The sequence below is a fragment of the Asparagus officinalis genome, chromosome 5 (genome assembly GCF_001876935.1).
Source record: "Asparagus officinalis chromosome 5, Aspof.V1, whole genome shotgun sequence".
NCBI classification, from domain to species: domain Eukaryota; kingdom Viridiplantae; phylum Streptophyta; class Magnoliopsida; order Asparagales; family Asparagaceae; genus Asparagus; species Asparagus officinalis.
This window is the reverse complement of record NC_033798.1, coordinates 22937652-22960327: the sequence shown is the minus strand read 5'-3', so window position 1 is coordinate 22960327 and position 22676 is coordinate 22937652. Positions and strand designations below refer to the sequence as shown.

General features: G+C 35.3%; 1 protein-coding gene across 1 annotated transcript; it reads left to right on the top strand.

Moving 5' to 3' along the window:
- On the top strand, positions 811-21485 carry LOC109840062 (flowering time control protein FPA). Its single transcript, XM_020408559.1, has 5 exons — positions 811-966; positions 1551-1871; positions 17222-18477; positions 18964-20256; positions 21403-21485. The coding sequence occupies exons 1-4, from the start codon at positions 964-966 to the stop codon at positions 20234-20236; spliced, it is 2853 nt and encodes a 950-aa protein (XP_020264148.1). The 5' UTR covers positions 811-963; the 3' UTR covers positions 20237-20256; positions 21403-21485.

Sequence of the window (22676 nt, the reverse complement as noted above, 5' to 3'; positions counted from 1 at the left end):
AATTGAAAAGCAAATAATGGTTAAACCCTAACTTCCAAATCACATTATTCATCATGTTTCACAAAATAAAACTAAAAATTTTCGTATCCAAAATCATAAACCCTAGTCAATCCATATCCTTCATCAAAATTCTCACAAAATATTACAATTCACAATATAAATTTCATATCCCAATTATAATTAAACCCTAAATCAAAAACCATATCATTTATATCAAAATTTAACCCTAGAATGATACATCCATATCAATCATCAAATTCACAAGAGAATAGCGAAAAAATTTCACCTTGATTGGAGTTTGATGTGGTCAGAGACGGCTGTGGTCGCGAGCGGTGGGGGGTTGCGAGATTTGATTGAGGCAAGGAAAAAGGGGAGGGGAGGGTTACGGGTGCGCTTTGGTTTATATATACCAAATGGACGAGACTAATAGTCCCGTCCATTTGGTTTGACATGCTAATCATAAATTAGCATGCACTAACTACACGAGACTAGTAGTCTCGCAAAAAATCCTCAGCAGCAAAATCGACCCTCTTTATCTGAGTTGGGATGAAAATGATCGATTTTACTATTTTTTTGGGAGAAAATCGATTTTACTCATTAATTTATTAAAAGGTTGTTTCTAAAAATTTGTCCTAGAAGGAATATGCCAACCCTCGGAGGTTAGAAGCCGAGGGAGGAGATTTGCGAGGGATACAAGTCCGCATATTTCTTTCAGGAATTTTGATTAGGCCCCCGGTCTTATATGCAATTGCATTTTCGCCCCCGTTACGTTTTGGCCCCTGTATTTATATTATCACTCTCTTTTATCAGCCCTAAATTCTCAACTCTCTCTCTCCCTCGCTCCTCTGCCTCGCCCTCGCCGTTTCCAGAGGGAAATCGACAGCGAAGATAAAAATTAATCAGCTTTCACAAAACCCTGATCTCCGCTTTCTGTCGCCTCCTCTCAAACCCTAACCCTAAGAGATGGTAATTGTACCGTCACCTCCCCGCAATTTCGCCCCTTGATTTTTCTTTCTCCTTTTTTAATTTATTTTTTAGGTTTTTTTTTTATTTTTGAGGTATTTGATTCGTAAGCATGCTCTTCTTTATATTTTGTCCGGCCTGACGACCAAATGAAGATTAGGGTTTTTCTTTTTCCTCATTCCGCGTCGTATTTTTCTTTTATTTTTAATTAATGTAATGTAGTTCTCGTTTTTTTATAGCTTAAAATGTGGAATTATTGCCTCAATGGCGGAATATTTTTCTCTACTATTGAATAGTTTGAACAGTTCTTCATTTAGAGCTTTATAAATTGTAAGGTATAGGCGAGTAAGTGAAATTTATTTACGTGAGTAAGTGAAATTTAGTTAATTATATTGTTTTTTGTAGCTACATTATGTGATTTTTGTCACTGGATTGTTTTCCTTGAGGTTCATTTATTCGTTTGCTTTCTTTTCACCCGAGTTTGCCAACCACATGACAGTAAATCTATTGTTCATATTGCTCGTAATATTTTCTTATTGTGGTTGGGTGTTGCATTGTGAGTTGTGATTTTCTCCCTTTGCCTGCAGATGAGCAGGGGAGTTGGAGGAAGGGCCAGATTACGAAGTGAGTACTCACCTAGATTCGAGGAGAGAGAACGGCGTTCTGGCTGGGGCATTGCCCCTCCATCACGTAGCCTTTGGGTTGGTAACTTGAGCACTCACGTGACACAAAATGTTCTCTCCGAGCATTTTCTGCGGTTTGGGGATCTGGACAACATATCTTACATCCCAGGCAAAAGCTTTGCTTTTGTGAACTACAAGAGGGAGGAAGATGCTATCATTGCGATGAGAAGTCTTCAAGGATTCAATCTTGCAGGGATGCCACTTAAGATCGAGTTTGCTAAGGGGGTTAGTCATGTTGTTATATGCTTGGTCCACACTTTCGTTTGGTTTCCGATGTACTTCTGTATGTTAAATAATTTAGTGCGTTATTTACAACCAAAGAGGCTAATAACCAAAGAACTATATTGCGTACACTAATGATCACACATTGACAGAAGTACTGGATTCAATTCAATAATCTCTAACCAAAAATAAACCGTTGGAGGTATTATGAAAAAGGCACAAGAATATTTTTTAAACATAGTTTAATATATTAACCACAAAAACTCTCACACATCACCAGAGCATTACTCTCCTTATGACATAGAGCTCTATACACAGAACTTCTGCTATTTTATTATTTCAATGATGATAAATTAATAGTCCATGTTCTATACCTTTACTTAAACAACTAATAAACAATTCTAAACGACAAAGTTAAGAATAAATAATTAGTAACTAAAGGAAGGCAAAACAGTCAAGCCCCTTTGGCCTATTTTCACTCTGTCCAAGAATGTGGTTGTCCAATTATTTGTAGAACATTGCCATTCACATAATAAGATTTTATTAAGCACATTACCTTGTAAAATTAGCAAAATGAAGAACTGATCCCTGCCATTTTTCAGTGGGTATTTGAAATCAATGCATTATTGATCCCTGCAAATTCTTTATTCACAATTCATCATTTGAGCTTGCTTCCATTCAGAAACAGAATGCACATTGGTGCCACTCATTAGGACACTTGTCCAAAAGGAACCAAGTATATTACTTCAGGTCATTTCTAGAAAGTCTCGTCCAGGAGGCGTGATACATATTAACAGCTAATTATCATACATAATTCATCTTACATTTTTACGTAATGAAGTTTAATGATAATTGAAGGGTGTGAAGAGGCAGTTCTTTCATTCCAATAGAGATCCAGCACCTATTCATAGTCTGTTGGAAAATAAGCCTTAATTTCACTGCTCAATTACTAGAAATGTCTGATGCTAGATTTTAAAAACTGGCTTAATTTAATACCCAATTCTAAACCTGTGGACTTAGGTTTGTTCTTGCAGGTTTATATCATAATCTCATACATTAATTGGAGTCTTACCTTGCCTTCCATCCCGGGTTCCAAAAATTTATTGAAAAATTTAATTACTGCTGGAATATATAAAAGGATGATCACCTAATGATTCTGTAGAATATTTTCTAAATGATGATTTACATTATGGGAAACTGAGTTGAAATTGCAGCAGTCAATCGGCAACGTAATTATTACTTTTTCAACTTTTATTCACGTGCATAGACAAAGCTAAATGCTCTGGTTGAGATTACTTCAATTGCGTCTCAAGTGAAGATCAATGTTGGAACTTTTTTAACGAATGAGAATTATTGCCTGTCATTTTATAGTTGCTTACTTCGGAACTTTTACCTTAAAACCCCTTAAGAATTGATTTACACTATGGGTCAGAAGCTGTTATTGAAAGTTATATTCAGACTTGACTAGGGCATTAATGCAAATCTACTCTATAGTTTGCACAACCTCTGATCTAATGATGTGTAGGGTATACATCACCATTATGGATACAGGATGCATGTACTCCATCATATGGACATGTAATGGAAAAAAATCTAAGATATGAACATGTTGCGAATATGAAAATAATAAAATATATGTGGCTTTGGGTTTGTAACGCTAGAATTCATAAAGAATACTGCGGCAGACAATGTAAATCTTCCTGTATGTGTCTAGGACAGTATAGCGTTCATTATAATTTATAACAAAAAGTGTACATTTTGTATAAATCGACCCATAAATCAGTTAGGATGGTCAACTGTCTCTATGCATTATTATTTTCTTCCTTATTAGTTTCAAATACAATCTTATGGTACATTTTTATGTGTGACGGGAAATTATATATTTTAGGATATGTTATAGGAGCATCCAACATTGTTTTTGAGCTAGATTACTTGGACACGGTGTTTTGGATGCCGTATCCGTGTTGGATATGGATTCTCCATAGACACACCATGGACACGTGTGGTTCAAAGGAAAACCCGATTTCCCTATTACTTACTAAACTAGTTTCTTTGGCAATATTGGTTTCAAAATCAATCAGTTTTTGGACCTGAAAACTGAAACCCATTATTTAAATATTTGACAATATACTCATCTTATTATTACATGCGATCAAAACTAAACTTTTATTGTTAAACCTTATTCTTAGCTTGATTTAACCTGATTTTTAATTATTATAGATAATAGAAAGAAACATACAAATGTTATATGTCTTTTAATTCAATATTTCATCTAAGATATATATATATATATACATATATATATATATATATATATATATACATATATATATGTTAATGATATATATACTATATACATATTACATATACATATACATATAGGTTATACACGTATATATATATATATGTATAATATTTATATATATATATATATACTATAATATACTATATATATATATGCAAGATCGAGAGGAGAGAGGAGATACATATGTAAGTATATGTGTATATTATACATTGTGTTTATTATATGGTAATGTATCATTATGTGTATATTATCTCTCTATCTCATATATATTATATATGTACGTATACAATAATGCTATGTACAGTGTGGTGCATACTATATATATTATATATATAATATATATATAATTATTAATACTATATATATAATATATATATCATAGTATTTATTATATATGCTAACTAGTATATATACAATATATATGTATATATGTATACATGCATATATATATATGTTACATGACATCTCTCTCTCTCTATAGTATATATATACTTATATATATCATATGATATAATATATATATATATATATATGAGAGAAATGGAGAACTTGTTTGCCGCTGGATACCAAGTTGTCTGTAAAACACAACTTGGTTTAGTCGATGTGGCACTAACTTGCTCCTACATCCACACCCTCGAAGATAGAGCCTCAACCACCCTTTACCCAACTCCAATGTTAATGTTAGGGCAAGCATATAGGCCACATCACTTACCCAAGTTGCTGTGGAGCAACTTGCGTACCAAGTTTCTCCATTTTTTCTCTCTCTCTCTCTCTCTCTTATATAGTATATAGTTATAGGTATAATATATACATGCTGTGTATATATATGATATGTATGTAGTATATATGTACTATCTATACTATGTATATCTCCTCTCATAGTACATGACTACTATACATACATACAATATATATATACACACATGTATATATAATATATTATATATATATATATTATATTAATATATATATCTATATATATATATATAATATATATATATATATATATATATATATATATTAGAGAGCACGAGAGAGAGAGGAGAGAGGAGAGAGAGGAGGGAGAGAAGAGAGAAGATATGGGTATGCTTCGGCTAGCCAAGCAACAATTTTGTGTTTTGGTTAGTGATGTGTGCAGCATCCTCGACCACCTCACCTACCCATGTGGAATTTGTTCCCGCACATTTGAATCGAATGGAGGGGGATTTGACACACATCACTACCATAACGGCATATACTTTTTTCGTGTTTTGCGTACCATATTAAAGGCATACCACCATTGAATTTCTCCATATATATAGTATATATTATATGATATATAATAATGATATATATATATATATATATATATATATATATATATATATATATATACTTATATTATCATATACTTTATATGTATACATACATACAGTTATATTTATCCATACATTAAAAGTGGTCCACTTTCATATGGGTTAGAGGTGGACTATTTTCAAAGTGGCGGGCCACTTAGATGAGTGCGCTACGAATGTTTGCACATCACTATCAAGGACCAAATTTGTCCTTGGTAACAAGGATATCCCATTTCTCTTTCTCTCTCTCTCTTTATATATATATATATTATAATATATATATATATATATATATATATATATATATATATTATATATATATATATATATAGTATATTATATATAATCATCCATTTCTCTCTTTATACATACATGTACATACATACATAGCCGTGTCCTGTATCCCACATTTTACAAATTTGCCGTGTCCATGTCCTCATCCGTATCCGTGTTACTAGTTTATGAACATGGTTGTATTTGTGCAACATGTGGCTTGAAGTAATCAGCTTGTGTTTATTTGGAATTGGTTACTGTACCCCGTAAGCTTTTCTTCCTTGGTCCCCAAAACCACATTCTTTGTCATGTGATGATCTACCTGCAATTTCATCAATCAGGTGCTATTTACTACAGCAAACAACTTTATAATGTTGAAGAAATATGCTGAAACTCTTAATTCTTTTATGATACAGAGGATATCATGCATCACAATCAATCCCTCGCTTGCAAGATTATTTTTTGATGTTTAACTGAGAACAATTAAAGATAGATTGGTCAACGGTTGTTTCCATTCACATTAATCAAAATTTTGAATGCTTCAATTAATGATATGGCCTGGGGAAATATCATTCAGTTTACAATCTGACTTTGGAGATCATTTAGTTAGATAAAAAGCAAGTCCATTCAAGCATCATCTAACATATCTGCTGATTAAACTGAAAAAAATTGTCTGATGATTAAACTGAAAAAATAACTAGTGTGAGTACTTCTCACTAGATGGATACTTCCCATACCGAAGCAAATCACCAACCATTTGTTACAAATTAAAGGAGCAATGTTTGTTGTCGTGATCACTTTTTATGAAGGGTATTTTACTCACCTTGAGAATATACTAGACATGATTAGTGTGTTCTCCTATAACACAAAATAAATAAATTAATAAACGGGCCAGCTTGTTACGGTATTTTTATGCAATGCACTCTTTACTTAAATGACCTTTATGTCTTCCGGGCTGCAATTGTTTTTCTCTTCTTTATAGATTTTGAGAAAAATTTATGCATCTACTGTCAACAATTTGTCCTTATGATCCAAACAGATAGCCTCATGATTGGTTGAGAGTAATTCCAGATAAAACCTTTCACTTGAGCTCCAAACCAGTTACCGATTGCATTAATTAAAATTATGGGTCAACTAGTTGATTTTTTTTTCCGAAGGGAATGCTACCTTTCATATATTGATAATGGCCTTAAAAAATAGGTTTTTCTTCTAGCCTCAAAATTTTGTACGATCCCCTTTCACGGTTACATCGTAATATTGAGGGAATTAAGGAGAAAAGCAAAATAATATGATGTTTGTTGACAATTTTTTTCTTTTATTTGAGAATATTTGCTTGAGGCTTTTAATCCACACATCTGTGTGCAATAGCTATATATGGTTTACTTAGTGACTAGTGTACCTATCTATGATGGATTTTTCTATCATAACAAGAAATTGTTAAGGGGGAATTTTCTCCTTCTGACTGTGGTGACCTATTAAATTTTTACCCTCTAGATTTTAGCATATTTTGGATGTAGAGAACTGTTAGAATGTTGTCCACACAACCTCAGGAAACTTTACGATAGGGAAATTTACCATAGACTATTCCAAGCAATCTAGAAGACACTCCTCTTGTGATCTGCATATGAGTCCTTTTCTTTTACCTTGACACTGGATGATAATCTTCAGGTATGGTGGTACTTACTAAGTTGGGTTATTCATTAGTACCTAAAACATTTTGATTAAAGCTTTCAGCCCTCTATACTGTAACATATTACCCAACTTGAGTGCATTGCCTCTTTGATAGGTTAATTATATGGGTTTGATTAGTATCAGCCTGACTTAATTTCATTACCTCTTTCAAGTTAATTTGGTAACACTTTCTCCACCTAATCTCAACATCCTGTAGAATCAATGACGTGAAGACGGACTGTTAAAATTTGTGCACATGACCTAAAAAATTAAAGTGTGCCTGTGAACTTCTTTGTTTTATGCGTGGACATATAAAATGTAAACTAGAAATTTTATATACATCTATAATCTTTAACAGTTTCTAAAAGACAAGGTGCTATTATTCCTTCCGTCGAGGATTCTATAATGCATCTCATTAAATTTATTAAACAGAATTATATGGATTGAATTATTATTATTATTATATATGTATATTAAATGTTAAAATGTCCAAAAATCAGAAAAATCAGAGAAATATATGTGGCTATACACTAGTCAAATAACTCCAAGAGCAACTATCATTGAAGACAATTAGGCTTGCATGTTCAAAAGAAACAACTGTCAGCAGCACAAGCTTGTTCAACCTGCAATTGCAACAAGGAAGTTGGAAAAAATGAGAACAGACTGGAAATGAGGAAAAACTTAATGCATACTTGTTGCTGACAGTCACCATGCCCTTGTCATTGATGGTCGTCGTGCCGTCATTGTTGCACTTGTCATTGATTGCCACCATGGTGTCTTCATTGACCATAATTGTCATGTTGTTCTGTTGAGTGGAAGGACCTCAATCATGTCTGGTTTCTGCATAAATGTCTTGCTTGTTTAGTGTCAAGGCCATCTGAATTAAGTAGATCGATTATATCACAAAGCAAAGCATATGGGTCCACACAGTCCCACATTAGAAGACAAAAGAATCATGCAGGTGAAAGCTACTAGCAAGCACAATCTTGGAGGTTATTTCCATAAAGAACTGTAATTGGCCCTAATATTGATTCACAATGTAATGTGAATATATTCTTGAAGCAGCCTGCTATTGACTGATGCACATTGCTCAGTTTTCTATCTGGTGGAAACCTATTCCTTGATAAGCCATGAAACAAGGGTTATATATCACTCAACTTGTCTTGCATGGAAGAGGGTACATGTGACATGTCTATATTTACAAGCTTTTCACATTGTCAGTAAGCAAAGGGATTGTGAACTTCAAACTTGAAATCATACCTGCTAGCTATAAAATTTAAAAATTAAGTGGAAATAATTTAAAAGATTAAGGAAAAATATCGTATAATCTTAAATAACGGACATTTATTTAAGATTAAGCAAAGGGATTGTGAACTTCAAACTTGAAATCATACCTGCTAGCTATAGAATTTAAAAATTAAGTGGAACTAATTTAAAAGATTAAGGAAAAATATTGTATAATCTTAAATAACAGACATTTATTTTAAATCCTCATAAGTATAGCTCATCCATGCTCGAATTCCAATCCCCTTTCCTGAAGTTATTAACTCATTAAGTTACCCAATTGTCTACGGTTCCACCATCAATTTAAAAGCATTCTCCAGGAGTCCAACTTTAGCCTGTCAATTGTTAAGTGTAAGGGATTTGTGTTAAATTCATAAAAGAATAGATTTAGCAGGATTCCTTCTATTATGAATGAGTGTAGCCATTGTAGGAAGTTACTTATTCAAACCTGGAGAGGACGTAAAGCTTCTTGTACATGTGACAGACATGTATACTATACAAGCATATATCAGGCTTTTCACTCTTCTTTTGTTTATGTTCATCCTCCATCCGTAGAACTCAGATACGGTTGCAGCTGTGTGGAGATCTATTTGGGAAGCATGATCTACAACTAATCTCCAGATTAGTCCCACAACTTTCAGCAAGCAGATTTACCAAGATTCAGCTATGATGGTTTTGTTAATACCATTTAGTATGCTTTATTGAGATAAAAGTAATTTTATTTAATTTGTCTATTGCGATAGTCATGAATTACAGCATGTGCTGGGATAACAGAGAGAGTGCTTGTGAGGGCTTATTTTTTGAATCTTATAAGCTATGTTCGCTTTTGGTAGCTTTTGGCTTTTATGATAAAAATTTTATAAAAATTGTTTGGATAGAATAGTCCTTTACTTGGTCAAATCTACCATATTTAGATGAGCTTATAGGCAAGCTTTTCAAAAGTTGGGGAACTCTATTTTTTTTTCAAATGGGGCTTAAAAACTAGCTTATTTGAGATGTTACCAAACACATAGATATAGAAAAGCTAGCTTATAAGCTAATTTGACCAAAAAATAAGCTCCCCAAACACCCTCAGAAATAACATATTTATGGTTGCATCAGACATGTAAGGCATTCTCATCAATTGACTAGAACTGGATCCTTTTTCCTGTTTATTTTGAAAATAAACTGTACCATGGTGCAAGGGCGATTTTAAACCAAACCTCTTATACGCTACGAACTGACTGTACCATTATGCTACGGTGGCGCTTGTAGTTGTATAAACTAAGACTTGTACTAGTCTTAACTGGTTAGCGGCTTGGTGGAATATTCACATATACACTGCATACATGCATAAACTAGTTGTACAAGAAATTATTATATCTTGATAACATCATGTTTCATTTTTTTTCCTTTTCTTGGGATAAAATAACATATTGTTTATCTGACATAATAAATGCCTGAGCACGTTGATTTTCCAAGAAGCCATATATGTGTCAGCGGTTTGGTATCTGGAATGTAACATTGTTTAATTGTTTGGAATTGATAACTGAATGTTCGCAAGTTCAGTTTATTACTCTAGTGGAAGTTATGGTTTAGAGCCTTCTACCTTATTACTAGTTGGACGTCTTGAGTGAAATGTTCATTGTTGAATTTATATGAATGTGAGGGTATTACTAAGCCTAGAAATGTAACTCATATGAATATGAGGACATTACTAACCCAAAAATACAACTCATACTAAAGTAGTCATATTTTCAAAAAAATGTTGATGAAGATGAAAAAAGCTAGAATTAAAGACACATTCTATATGTAATGAATTTGTACATCATGTGGGATCAAGTGTATGTACTGACATGCAGACTTTCAGTAAAGTTGAATTTGTGATGACATCACCTAAGACACTACCAATAAAATATAGTATACAAAAGTCGCCTATCCACATCTCTTGGATGTAATCCTTTTACATGAAGAGGCTAGAAGTGCAAAGACAAGATGGCTGGCCAAATGTGGGCAACTGTTTGATGTTGTGAAGGATGCCAACTGAGCTAGTGTATTGGTGGAACAAGTAGTGAGAAAGCTTTTTATTGGTGGAGATAATTAACCAATATATAGTTTTTACTTTATAATCAAATGAATTATGATTTTATTGATGGAGATAATTAACAAATATGTAGTTTTTACATTATAAACAAATAAATTATAACCATATAAGTTTTGACATTAAGTATTGCAACCTCTTTAAATCATGCCCTTCAGGTCATTGGTCATTTGGTCTTAAGTGTCGAACATTTTATGTTTAGGATCATCGAATCGATAATATGCCTCCAAGTTCACTTTGTTTGGAAGACCCGAAGAGCTGAGCTCTCAGTTTTCTATATTGCTATCTTACTAATACACCTATTTCAGCAAGGAGCCTTATACTATGTAAACTTCTGTATTTGTAACGGGATAACTACTAATGCTTAAAGTAGTAGTACCATGAGAATGGTGATCCAATTAAATCTTAAGAAGAGGTTGAGGTAAGTTGAGATGTGTGCAACATGTTTCATTTGTTATACAGGTTGATGATGTGAAGGCTTTCTTTGAGCGGGTAATATATGTTGCAGAGATATTATATAGAGTTCAGAATGCTGATAGGCTATAGCAGTATTGATGAAGTTGTCCAAGAGGGTCTAGCCGAGTTGGTAAGCTGCCTATGAAAGAAGGTCTAGCCGAGTTAGTAAGCTACCTATGAAAGATGGTCTAGCCGAGTTGGTAAGCTGCTTATGAGTAATACTCCAAGGTCTTAAGGTCTTAAGTTTGACTCTCCTAGGGAGCACCCACAGGAATTTAATTTTTTGGGATACCTGAGGTCGTGCGTTGGGTACTGCCCCTTAGCCACACTCGGGGGTTTGACACCCATTGTCCGAAGGATCGTGTGGAAGTTCTCTCGCCAAATAAAATAATAATAAATAAATAAATAAATCAATGAATTTGATTCTCTAACTATAATTTAAAAAGCAAATTCCATTAAATGAAGAGGTCATAGATTCAAAATTTGAAATGCTATCGCACATACCACGTCTTATCGATACTCTATTTGATCTTGATAATAACGATGCAACTGAATATGTAAGTAGTACGTCAATCAACATCATTTGTTGCAGTGAACATAGATGACTTGGAATAACTTGATCTTGTCATACTAACATGGTCAGGCTTCATGTACAGCATCCCTGATCATTCAAAATTAGTATTTCCTTGATAGATTTGTTTCTCAGCAACTTTTGAACACTGGTGTGGTTTGTGTCCTGAGGATGATTGGTTTAATCATAGACTTGAGTTTGTTGACCAACATTTACTTGTACATTTCTTGTTCGATGCGAACAAATACTCATCTCTGTTCCTGCAAAATTAGTATTTCCTTGGTAGATCTATTTCTCAGGAAATTTTGGACCCCTTATGTGGTTCACCATCCTGAGGGTGATTGATATAATCCTAAGTTGCATGGATATCAGTGTGGATACGAGTATGGGACTAGGCAAATTTGTAAAAGGTAGGGTAAGGGGACATGGCTAAAACGCATGGACTGTAATCATAATTTTGGGCTAGATACACATAGGACCCTTTGTAATCATAGTTCTTAACTGAATATGGGCTGAAAGAAACTCGATCCTAGTCCATCAAGTTTCAAACTGGATGTGAAATGCAGGATATTTGTCCAAGGAGTGTATAGGGAGTGTTTAAATTTAAACACATATTGTATAATTAAGTACACATCTGAATAAATGTATACGTATATATAAGGAGTGTCCAAGAAGGGTTGGGTACGGGTGTGGGTACAGAAGTGTCGGGTATGGTTACGGATTCTTGTTAGAAGTACCCAGGTAACATGGATATATCAGACTTGAGTTTGTTGACCAGCATTTACTTGTGCTATTCTTGTTTGATGCGAACAAATATTTTAGATTGTGAACCTTAAACACATCCTTCACATGTTTGCTGGTTTTAGTATGGTTAAAGAACAGTATCCTTCATCTTTCAGGTTTTTTTTCTTCTGGATTATGGTTTTATGTGTGGATAACAGCAAATAATCGTTCTTATTGGATAATCAAACATCTGTGTCAGTTGTCCTTGATGGCAAGGCAGTTGTAGTTCAGCTTATGCAAAAGTATCCTTCATTAAGCATTGTCTGTACTATTTTATTGCCTTCCAATAAGGTGGATTTGCAATTGGACTGAAGTTCTTGTGTTCCGCTGCATGTTAAAAAGTAAAATGACGAAACTGGTTAACATGGCAAGTTGGCAACTTTATTCTTTTCTCGTGTTCTATATTGAGAAATTAGTTCTATTCTCCTGCCAAGGGCAAAAGTCTTAAGAAAACTATAAAAGTCTGCTGATTGAATTTTTTAAGAAATGCCAGCCCATGTCTCCAACGCTTCATCAATCAAGAATTGTATATGACTATATGTTCCTCCTCTACTGTGCCCATAGGCTACTTTTATAGATGTTAGCTGTCATCCAAGCAGTTGTGATATGGGAAAAAATTATGGTGTTAAAACTTCTACCACTTGAACTAACGGATTATATTATTTCAGACTCCAAATACCGAGGATAGCGCATAAATATTTACCCCGAAAAAACACACACAATGACCAAACACAGTTATTTTTCTGTTATGAGTATCTCTAGTAGGAGGTATCAACTATTCTGCATAGATGTGCATTTGATGTGCCAAAAATCTAGACGTAGGTAGGATCAGTAGTACCTGTCATCTCAACTCTGAGATAGCATGCAACAAGTTATTTGAATCTGGGTTTAGTTTAATTAATGCCCATTTTATTTTCAGATGCGTCGGTTATCAATCATGGTGTTTGCTGCTTCTAGAAGTTCCCCAAACTCAGAAAAAAAACTAGTTATAATTTGAAACAGGTGCTTGCAACTTTTTCGCCTAAAGTTATTGTCTTGCGACTAAAGTGTGTCGCTTGGGTGCCATTCTTCTAATCCTGAACCTATGCATCAGAAATATGGATGCACTTAGTTGTTTATAAATTATGCAAACTAGATACTTAAACTGGGATTAGCTATTTGTATATATGTGAATGCATTGGGCAAATTCAAATTCAATTGTGACTGCTAGATTTAGCATTTGCAGATTTAGTGACAGAAAAATGCAAGCAATAAATAAGCAATTAGACAAGGATTGTAGAATGATACTGAGTTTATGCTCCACTGCAGTTCTGCTATGCTGCTAATAACTAAAACATATGAAAGAAAAATATCTCTCTCAACAAAATGGCGATACTTACTGCCATTTCTTTAAGAAGTTCCTTGCTGAGTGCTTGATTGCTCAGGATGGCCATTATATTTGTTCATGCTGTTGTTAACTTAGCCAAAAGATTGTAGAAGCCTTTTCTCAAGGGTGTAAAGGTGTAATTTGAATATAGTTCTTTATAGTAATGCTCTTAAAAATTGTAGTTTAGAATTTTGTTTCTTTCAAGCTGATGGGTTGCTCAAGTTTTTTTCTTCGCTTTCTGAATGCAAAAACTATGTAGGCTTTGCCATCGCTCAAGTTTGATGATAATACTTTTTCCTATTGTTATTGACAACAAAGCTTATATCTGCTGAGGGACTGTTAAAGTTTTAGTAGTGAAAAAGATAATAAATTTGGTGGAACATAAGCTTGCCTCGTTTCCTCCCTGTATGCTCATGTGGAATGTGGTGATTCTTTTCTTCTAAAACACGGATGTCGAGTTAACTTATTATCTGCTTAGTGATGCCTCATGCTCTTTCTATGTGGTAGTACTTTTATGGTTCTGATGAAGTATGTTGCCTGCAAAATTTTCTGCTTGGACTGATGTTGACATCACATATATATTCAGATATAATAAAGGTATTGTTTGATCCAGGAGGTTTGACCTAAATTATCGTAAATACAAATTCTCAATAAGTGAATAGAGTCCAAACAGCCTTATAGTCTGTGTAATTAAACGCTCATTAGACCAAAATAAATGCTTATGAGTTTTATTAATACTACATTGCTGAAAAATACTCTCTTCAATTTCAAGTTTTTAAAAGTTCTTCTGAAAGTCTCCAAATCAATTAAATCTGGCTAATGTTTCTTAATATGTATCTAAGTGTTCGTGTTCGTGGCTGTGTTTGTCTGTGTGTTTGTGGGTGTGTGCATCGTGCGTGGAAAATGTGTATGTGTTTGCAGCTTAGTATACTGAATGATGTACCAAGAGATGTCCTGTTGGCAGTTTATTAGCCGCCCCAAAACCAAAAATTTGGGATAAAAGCTTTGTTCTTTTTGTTTATCTACCAAGAGATGATCTAGTGGTGAGAGCTACCTTGCTTGTCACATTGTTGCGAGTGGAGCTCACCACTCTAATCTCTAGTCAATTCATTTTGCTAAAGTAGCTGTTAGCTCATACCCAATATCCCCTATAGATGTTCCAGAGAATTGCAATGTGCAAATTGTTGTCTTTGTTACAGAAAATGGATATTTGTAGTTTCAAGAAAATTGATATGTGCAAATTGTTGTTGATATGAGTCATCGCTGCATGTATGAAGAAGTTTTGTTTATGCGCTTTGTTGTTAGGAATCACAAATTGGTGGATTTGAACTTTTATGCTTCGTTCTGTAGTTCACTGGAATCTAGGTTACTATTAGTCGTGTTTTTAGCAGTAAGTATCCCTTGTTGTTAGGGGTATAAACAGAGTGGAGATGGAGCTGATATGAGTATTTCCTTATATGTTTTTGTTTTCTTCCTGCAAGTATGAATATGAACATGGATATTGTATGGATACTGAATTCTCTATCCTTGTTTGATAAAAGTGAATTTGGTATGGGATCAAATACAGGTACTAATTGGATATTACGAACTATGACTAGTGTTCTGAAGAAAGGACCTCCAACTTTGATATGTAATCCACTAAAACCATCCTTGATTACATTATGGAGCAGAAAGTAGATGTATTCTTTATGAAGTTGTATGCCCTCTTGCATATATATAATTGTGTGTGCCTGCACGCACTTGTAAATATATATTTCTGGACATTTGGATATTGATCTCGATGTCTGATAGTTTATCACTATCTATATCCATATCAACACTTCAAAGTTTAAACTGAGTGGATAAGGATGTCCATATTCCGTAAGGTATGGATGAAGAGTTGAATTCAGATCAGTTATTTGTATCCATTTATATCCCCATTGCTTGCAAAAGTACACATATAATTGTAACGTCTTACTACTGTGACATTTATATGTATTTTTCTTTTGGCTGTGAGCCTTGCATCTCTGAATTTCACCTGTTCTTTAGTAACATGAAGATGGACTCTTATAACTGATTGTCTCAATGTTGGAGCAGTGTTTTCAATGCGCGAGGCGCAATGCGGGGCGCAAAGCATCTTTACGCGCACATGCGCAAGGCGTAACGCGATGCGCGCGCCCGAGTGATGCGAGGCGCAAACCACACATATAATATTTCAATATATGTAATCAAGCGCGAAAGAACATGTTTTTAGAATTTACATGAAAAATATCATGATAAATAATATTTTGCTACAAAATCACAATATATTGCCTTAATTTCTAATGCTAACACCCAACATAGTAGCAAATTTCATAAATTTTCAAATCAAATGTTAAATCAAGACTTATATCCAAACTAAGGATTAGTAATGGTCCTCAATTGAAGGTTATTAAAAAAGCCCAATGGATTTATTTTGCTTTTTGGGATATGGAATATCAAGTATAAAGATTTGATTGAAATGTTAACAAACAAAACTATATGAGGAAATGTACTACATGCATCCTACACAAAGTACAGACGTACGCGAGGCGCAAAAAGCGTTGCTGCATCAGGTGTGGGGCGCTTCGCCACCGCCCCGCATCATAAGGCGCATGAGGCGCAATGAGGCGCGCGCCTTTAAAAACACTGTGTTGGAGTAAAACGAAAGTTGTGCAGCATTTTCAGTATATTTAATTTGGGTTTTCTTGATTTGTTGTAGTCTTGTGCATGCATACTAGATTCTTAACTATAGTGTTGTTTGATTGTTTTCACGCCCCGGCAAGTTGTCTCGAGAACTTATTTAGTGACTTCCTTGTATATACACAATGATGTAAATGATATGATGGTTGACAACATGTCATCTGTACTTGACGTTTCCTTTTTTACCTTTTCCAGTTTTTCTTTGTTTGTGAATATTACAAGATCTAATCTGACGGTTGAACTGATATATATTTTTTGAAGTATCACTGCATGTGGTGTGAAAACCTACTGAGTTTCCCCCCTTTGTTATTGTATACTCTCCATTGAAGCGGTATTTCTTATCCTAGTAACGTGTATGGGATATTTGAGATTTGTTAGATGTGCTTGTTAATTTCTTTCTTTATATTGTTAAAATATTTTAGGTGCTTATTCTTCTGTTTTTTATGTAATTTTCTAAAGAACCTGGTATATCATTTTAGATTATTCTCATAAGCTATGCTGATTGATTTGGCAAAGTATTTGAATTACAGGATGGGGCTTCAGTGTCAACTCAGGGTGAGAAACAGTTGCTTTATGATGATGTCAGACAGACAATGGAACAGGGAGACTTACTTAAACACAGAGACTTGAGACCACAGCGTCCAAGTCTTGAAAAAGCTTATGATAAGCCCAAGAATAATAAGAGTGCAGAGCCAAATGAAATGTTATGGATAGGATTCCCTTCCTTCATGAATGTTGATGAAATGGTTCTGAGAAGGGCTTTTTCGCCCTTTGGGGAAATCGAGAAGATTTCTGCATATCCTGGTCGGACCTATGCTTTTGTTCGATTTAAGACCATACTGGCAGCATGCAGGGCTAAAGAAGCTCTTCAAGGAAAGCTTTTCAATAACCCTCGAGTTAACATATGCTTTGCCCGGGGCGATAGTTCAGCTGAGCAAGAAAGGGGACAAGGGAGTGATCCTTACTCCTCGCTTGTCAGGTCTAGTTTTCATCCTGATATGAGTGGTCAAGGTACTCGTGAAAGATTTCAACGAGAGAGAAGTTATGAGAGTCCATTCAGAGGAGAATTTCACATGGCATCCCCAGGATTTATGTCGAATTTGGACCACATTGCTAGGGATCCAAGCACAGTTAGTTTTGATAGAAATAGCTCTATTCGAACTAATAGTGCGGTACCAGGATCCAACTTTGGTGATGTTGCCTTTGAACATGGAAGACTTCAAGAATTAGGTCCTGAAAGGGCATTGGAGGATCCTTATGAACATCATAGAGATAGTCCTGCAGCAGATAAGCCAGCACCATGGCTTGATTTATCTTTTGAAAGGGCTCGGAAAGCTCCACCTCTTGATCCTTGGAGCCCGGAGAGTGGCTCCTTTTCTTCTTTAGCAAAAAAGCTAAAGACAGACCCGTCTCCTGATAATGAACTTCCTGAATATCCATTCTCGGACTTTGAACAAGGAAAACGCTCTGGCCTTCCCAAGTTATACCCTGGCTTAGCTGATCAGCCTACTTACGGTAAAAGTTTTGACTTGATGACCTTTGGTTCTAAAGTGGCTCCCGATCCCTCCAGAAATATAGCTCGTCCATTCATTGAAAGTAATGATTCATGGCGAAATTTTGATGGTCCTAGTGCTGCTCCTGGCTTGTCACTGCAAAAATTCGGTTCAGAACCTCCTCAACCTTCGCTTAGTAAAGAGTGGAAGTGGGAGGGAACAATAGCAAAGGGTGGGAATGCGATTTGTCGAGCTCGTTGCTTTCCTGTTGGAAAAGTGTTGGATTTTATGCTGTAAGTTCACTAAATGTTTACCTTCTGTGTTTTTCTTGTGAGTTGTGAGATCCCTTGCATGCAGTTGTTCCTTTGATATCCAAATTTTGCTGGAAAGTTAACAAGATCATTCTAGCTAGTTTCCATATAGTTATTAATTTATTAGGATTTGTTGGTAAAATAGATGCTTTTCGTGGGAATAGTATTGTTTTCTTGGGCAAGGGCATCTCTGCTTAAAGACTACAGTTAAGCTATGTGGTTCATTGGAAAGTATATGGCAGATATGTTTTCTCCCCATTTAGTGCTAATAGCTTGTGGAAAGTAAGAATGATGAATTTTTCGGCATTCGTTGAATTTCCTAGCAAATTCAAGAAACATGAATATGAGATAATTGGCTTAGTAAAAAGGACATTTTGATGTCAAAATAAAGAAAACATTTCTTTCTACTTTTCTTTTGTCATAAATTTTTAAAAGAAAAATGGACCTTAGTTAATTACCACATTGCAGGCCAGAGACGCTAAATTGCACCGCAAGGACAGGTCTTGATATGCTTGCCAAACATTACTATCAAGCAGCATGTTCGTGGGTGGTTTTCTTTGTCCCAGCAACAGATGCTGATATGAGTTTTTACAATGAATTTATGCATTTTCTCGGGGAGAAGCAGCGGGCTGCAGTTGCTAAACTTGAAGAGAAAGTTAGCTTATTCCTCGTACCACCGTCAGATTTTTCTGAACAAGTGCTGAAAGTTCCAGGGAAAGTTAGCATCTCTGGTGTTATTCTAAGGTTTCAGCAACCTAGTTCTAGCTTCAGCTCCCTCAACAATCAAATGGAAGCTATGGAATCTAGACCTCCAGCCACCAAGCCCCATCCAAATGAAAGAACTAATTTTCACGGAGATGCTTCATTTCCAAAGCCAAGTTCACCTGAATTTAGGCCATTCTCTCAGCACCAGAGCTTTATAGGTTCATCATCTGGACGTCCAGCTCCTCTGTCTTCTTTCCCGCCACCACAAAAACCAGGCAATAATCTTCATAAAGAGAACAGACATGATCAGATCCAGCACCAGAATCCACCATTCATATCGAACTGGTCGAATAATCCACCTCTTCCAAATACTACCACTGGAGCTTTTTTGCCACCTCCTAGTACTGCTCCTCTAGCTGAAGGATATCCACCTCTAAATCCTAAGGCCTCACAAGAAACATCCTCTAGAAATTACACACCTGAAGCTTCTAATAATGTTCTATTAGCTCTCAGCAAGATTCCACAGCAACAGCAGGAAGTTAAACCGCAGGTTACCTCACCAATGCAACTTCCTCTTCACCCTGAGCAACTCGCGCACCTTGCTGTGATTCTTGGACAACAGAAGCAATCAGAAAATACTAGTTCACAATCAGGAGACTACAGACAATCCAACCTGCCTTCAAATCCACGAGTTAAGCAATCGGGAAATTTACAATCAGGAGATAATGGACAACTTAACCTGCCTCAAGTCCCTAGCTCCCAAAGCCACACTTCTTTGCCTCAAATCCAATTGTTTCCTCGCGCCCCTCAGCCAACAATGGGTCAACAAGTTAGCCAATTACCACAGTTACAGAAGCAGGTACCGAGTGCTTCCACAATGCAACAGCCCATCGAGAATCCAGTTCAGCAAAGTAACCAGCAAGCATCGAACAACAACGGGGAAGAGACGGAGGCAGATCCACAGAAGCGCCTTCAGGCTACCTTGCAGCTGGCTGCAGCACTTCTTCAGCAGATTCAGCAACAAGCAAAGAACTGAGCAGACACAGTTCTGATGAGGTATTTCTTTTCCCCCCTCTTTTCCTGTTACACCTTGCTTTTGGCTGTAGGCACTAACTGATGTGAAACGGGACATGAGGTCTATCAGAATTAGCGATTTACTTCAAATAACACATCGTTTCACCAAATTTCATGATCTTTGGCAGGAATTAAATTCAAAGCAACTAGTGTGACAGATGGATTTAACAAAGTTTGCATCAATAATTATGAATAATTCCCATCTCAATCAATTTAATTGCAATATTCATTATCATGCACAAGTTCTACAATCAATATCAAATTTTAACAGTCACATGCTCAATTACTCTCAACTAACAAATATAATCTAAGCAGTGAATATATAATAAGAGTTTAGAAATGGAATACTCATGCAATTAACTAATAAAATGAGATTAACAGAAAAATAGAGAGAAAACGAAACATTCCATCTCTGTTAAATCCTGGATAAGAGAACATTTGGATTTGGTATGAAATTTGGAGCTTGCGCAAGCTTGACTGATCGACTAGGGTTAGTTGAGGTTGTAGGATATAAATTTTCTCTGATAAATCTGTGTACTAGGCAAGCATGTCTAAACAAATTGACTGGGTTGCTTTTCGTGACATCTAAAACCTGGATTCTTCTTGACTCCACTTTCTTTCTACTTATTGGGTTGAGAATTGTCATCACACTAATGGGTACCTCTATCTGTTTCATTGGTAGACAGTTCGTATTGAAGAGTTTATTTTTGCAAGTCTATTCAGTTGGTTATTATGACTTGTGGTTTCTTGTAAGATTGGGTTTTCCTTTGTGGTTGGATTTCCTAAATTTGCTTTGAGATATGATGGCGGTCTTCAAAGAAAACAAATCCTATAGAAGGTTTTCTACAGAAAATCATATAACTTGTTAGCATGCTATGCTATGCATGTTACGTAGTGTTACAATGTTGTTCACATGTTCACATTTTGCTCTGTGTGGTATATAAATGATTGTTAATGACTATTTATACTGTTTCTAAATGCTATGCACACGGAACTTAGTGTTACCCATGCTTTCATGAATATAAATGATTGTTAATGACTATTTATACTGTTTTCAGAGACAAGTATCATTTAGCAGGATAAATTTGCTACTGGATATTTATTCTTGTTGTCTATTCAATTTTACAGGAGCGAGTTAATTATTGACATGGGAGTCTTTGAAACTTTTCACTCTCACTTGGTCTCATACATCAGTAATCAGGAGACACGAAGGGGCGCCTTTGTGGCTCAGATAATATGTCAATGTCTCTCTGATGTGGAGATATAATCAGCGAAACTATCCCAGATCTATTTGTCAGTAACCTTTTTTTGTTTTTTTTTTTGGGGGGGGGGGGGAAGGGATGGGGTTAAAAGAACAGGATTCAGATATGGATTTACATGCTCTGTGGATTTATAATATGAGATGTGTTAGCTATTGAGTTCAATAGCTATAGGAAATGTTCATTAGAGATGGTTATACTTCTAATTTAAGTTGTGATATCATATGACCTGAACCTATACATTGTTTTGGCCGCTGGGTACTCTACAAATTGAACAGGGAAACAGATGCTTTTGCTGTGAAAAACTGGGTTTTTTTGAGTAATAGAAAGAACTTGGTTATGAGTGCAATCTTGTTCGATGATCTCTTTCGACTTCTGCAATTAACCGAAGACATCGTTAAGCAGTTATTCAGCCTGAGGTGACTATCCCTTCTGTGTTAAAATAGCGCTTATCCACAAAGTGTTCCTAAGATGGTCTTTTACTCTTTGAACTTTTTAGGGTAAATATATTGATTTTGTAAGGCCAACCTATCTGTTATATCATGCCTACTGGATAACTGGTGTTTTTTTTTTTTTTTTTGGGGGGGGGCGGGGGGTGCGGTTGGGGCAATCAAAGTGCACGAGGACTATTCATTATTTTCATTGGTATCTTAGATAGTTTGACTGTCGTGAAACACTTTCAATGCTTAATATACCAACCTGTAGCTTGTGCGCATGCTTCCCCAGCCATTAGGATTTGGTCTTCTTCCCTGTAGAAATCCAGCAGTACGTCTTTTAGAAATTATCTTTGTGGGGCTGTCCAAAAGAAATTAGTTTCAATTGGAGAGGACATGCATAAATTGTCTACATGTCTCTGAATCTGTGAACATATATCGGTTGAGGTTAGTTGAATCCTGCTTATATTATGCAAATCTTTTTGTTGAGTTCTGGAAGAACTTTTGTCCTTAGCTTAACTGGTATATACATTTCACAGCCATGTTGTGAGAAGAAGATGTGGTGCAACTGTTTGGTTCAAATCCTAAAATTATAGGAATTTCTCATCAAGAATTTCAAACCCTTGGGTTTTTATATATATTTTGGAATTCCTAGTCTATTGTTTGGTTCAACATGATTAGAGGAAAGCAAATCCTAGAATTTACAAGT

Bases quoted from the DNA above. Each gene is read 5' to 3' on its own strand.
- LOC109840062 (XM_020408559.1), top strand. The intron at 1,872-17,221 runs GTTAGTCATGTT...TTTGAATTACAG, and splicing joins AGATCGAGTTTGCTAAGGGG to GATGGGGCTTCAGTGTCAAC. The intron at 18,478-18,963 runs GTAAGTTCACTA...ACCACATTGCAG, and splicing joins AAAGTGTTGGATTTTATGCT to GCCAGAGACGCTAAATTGCA.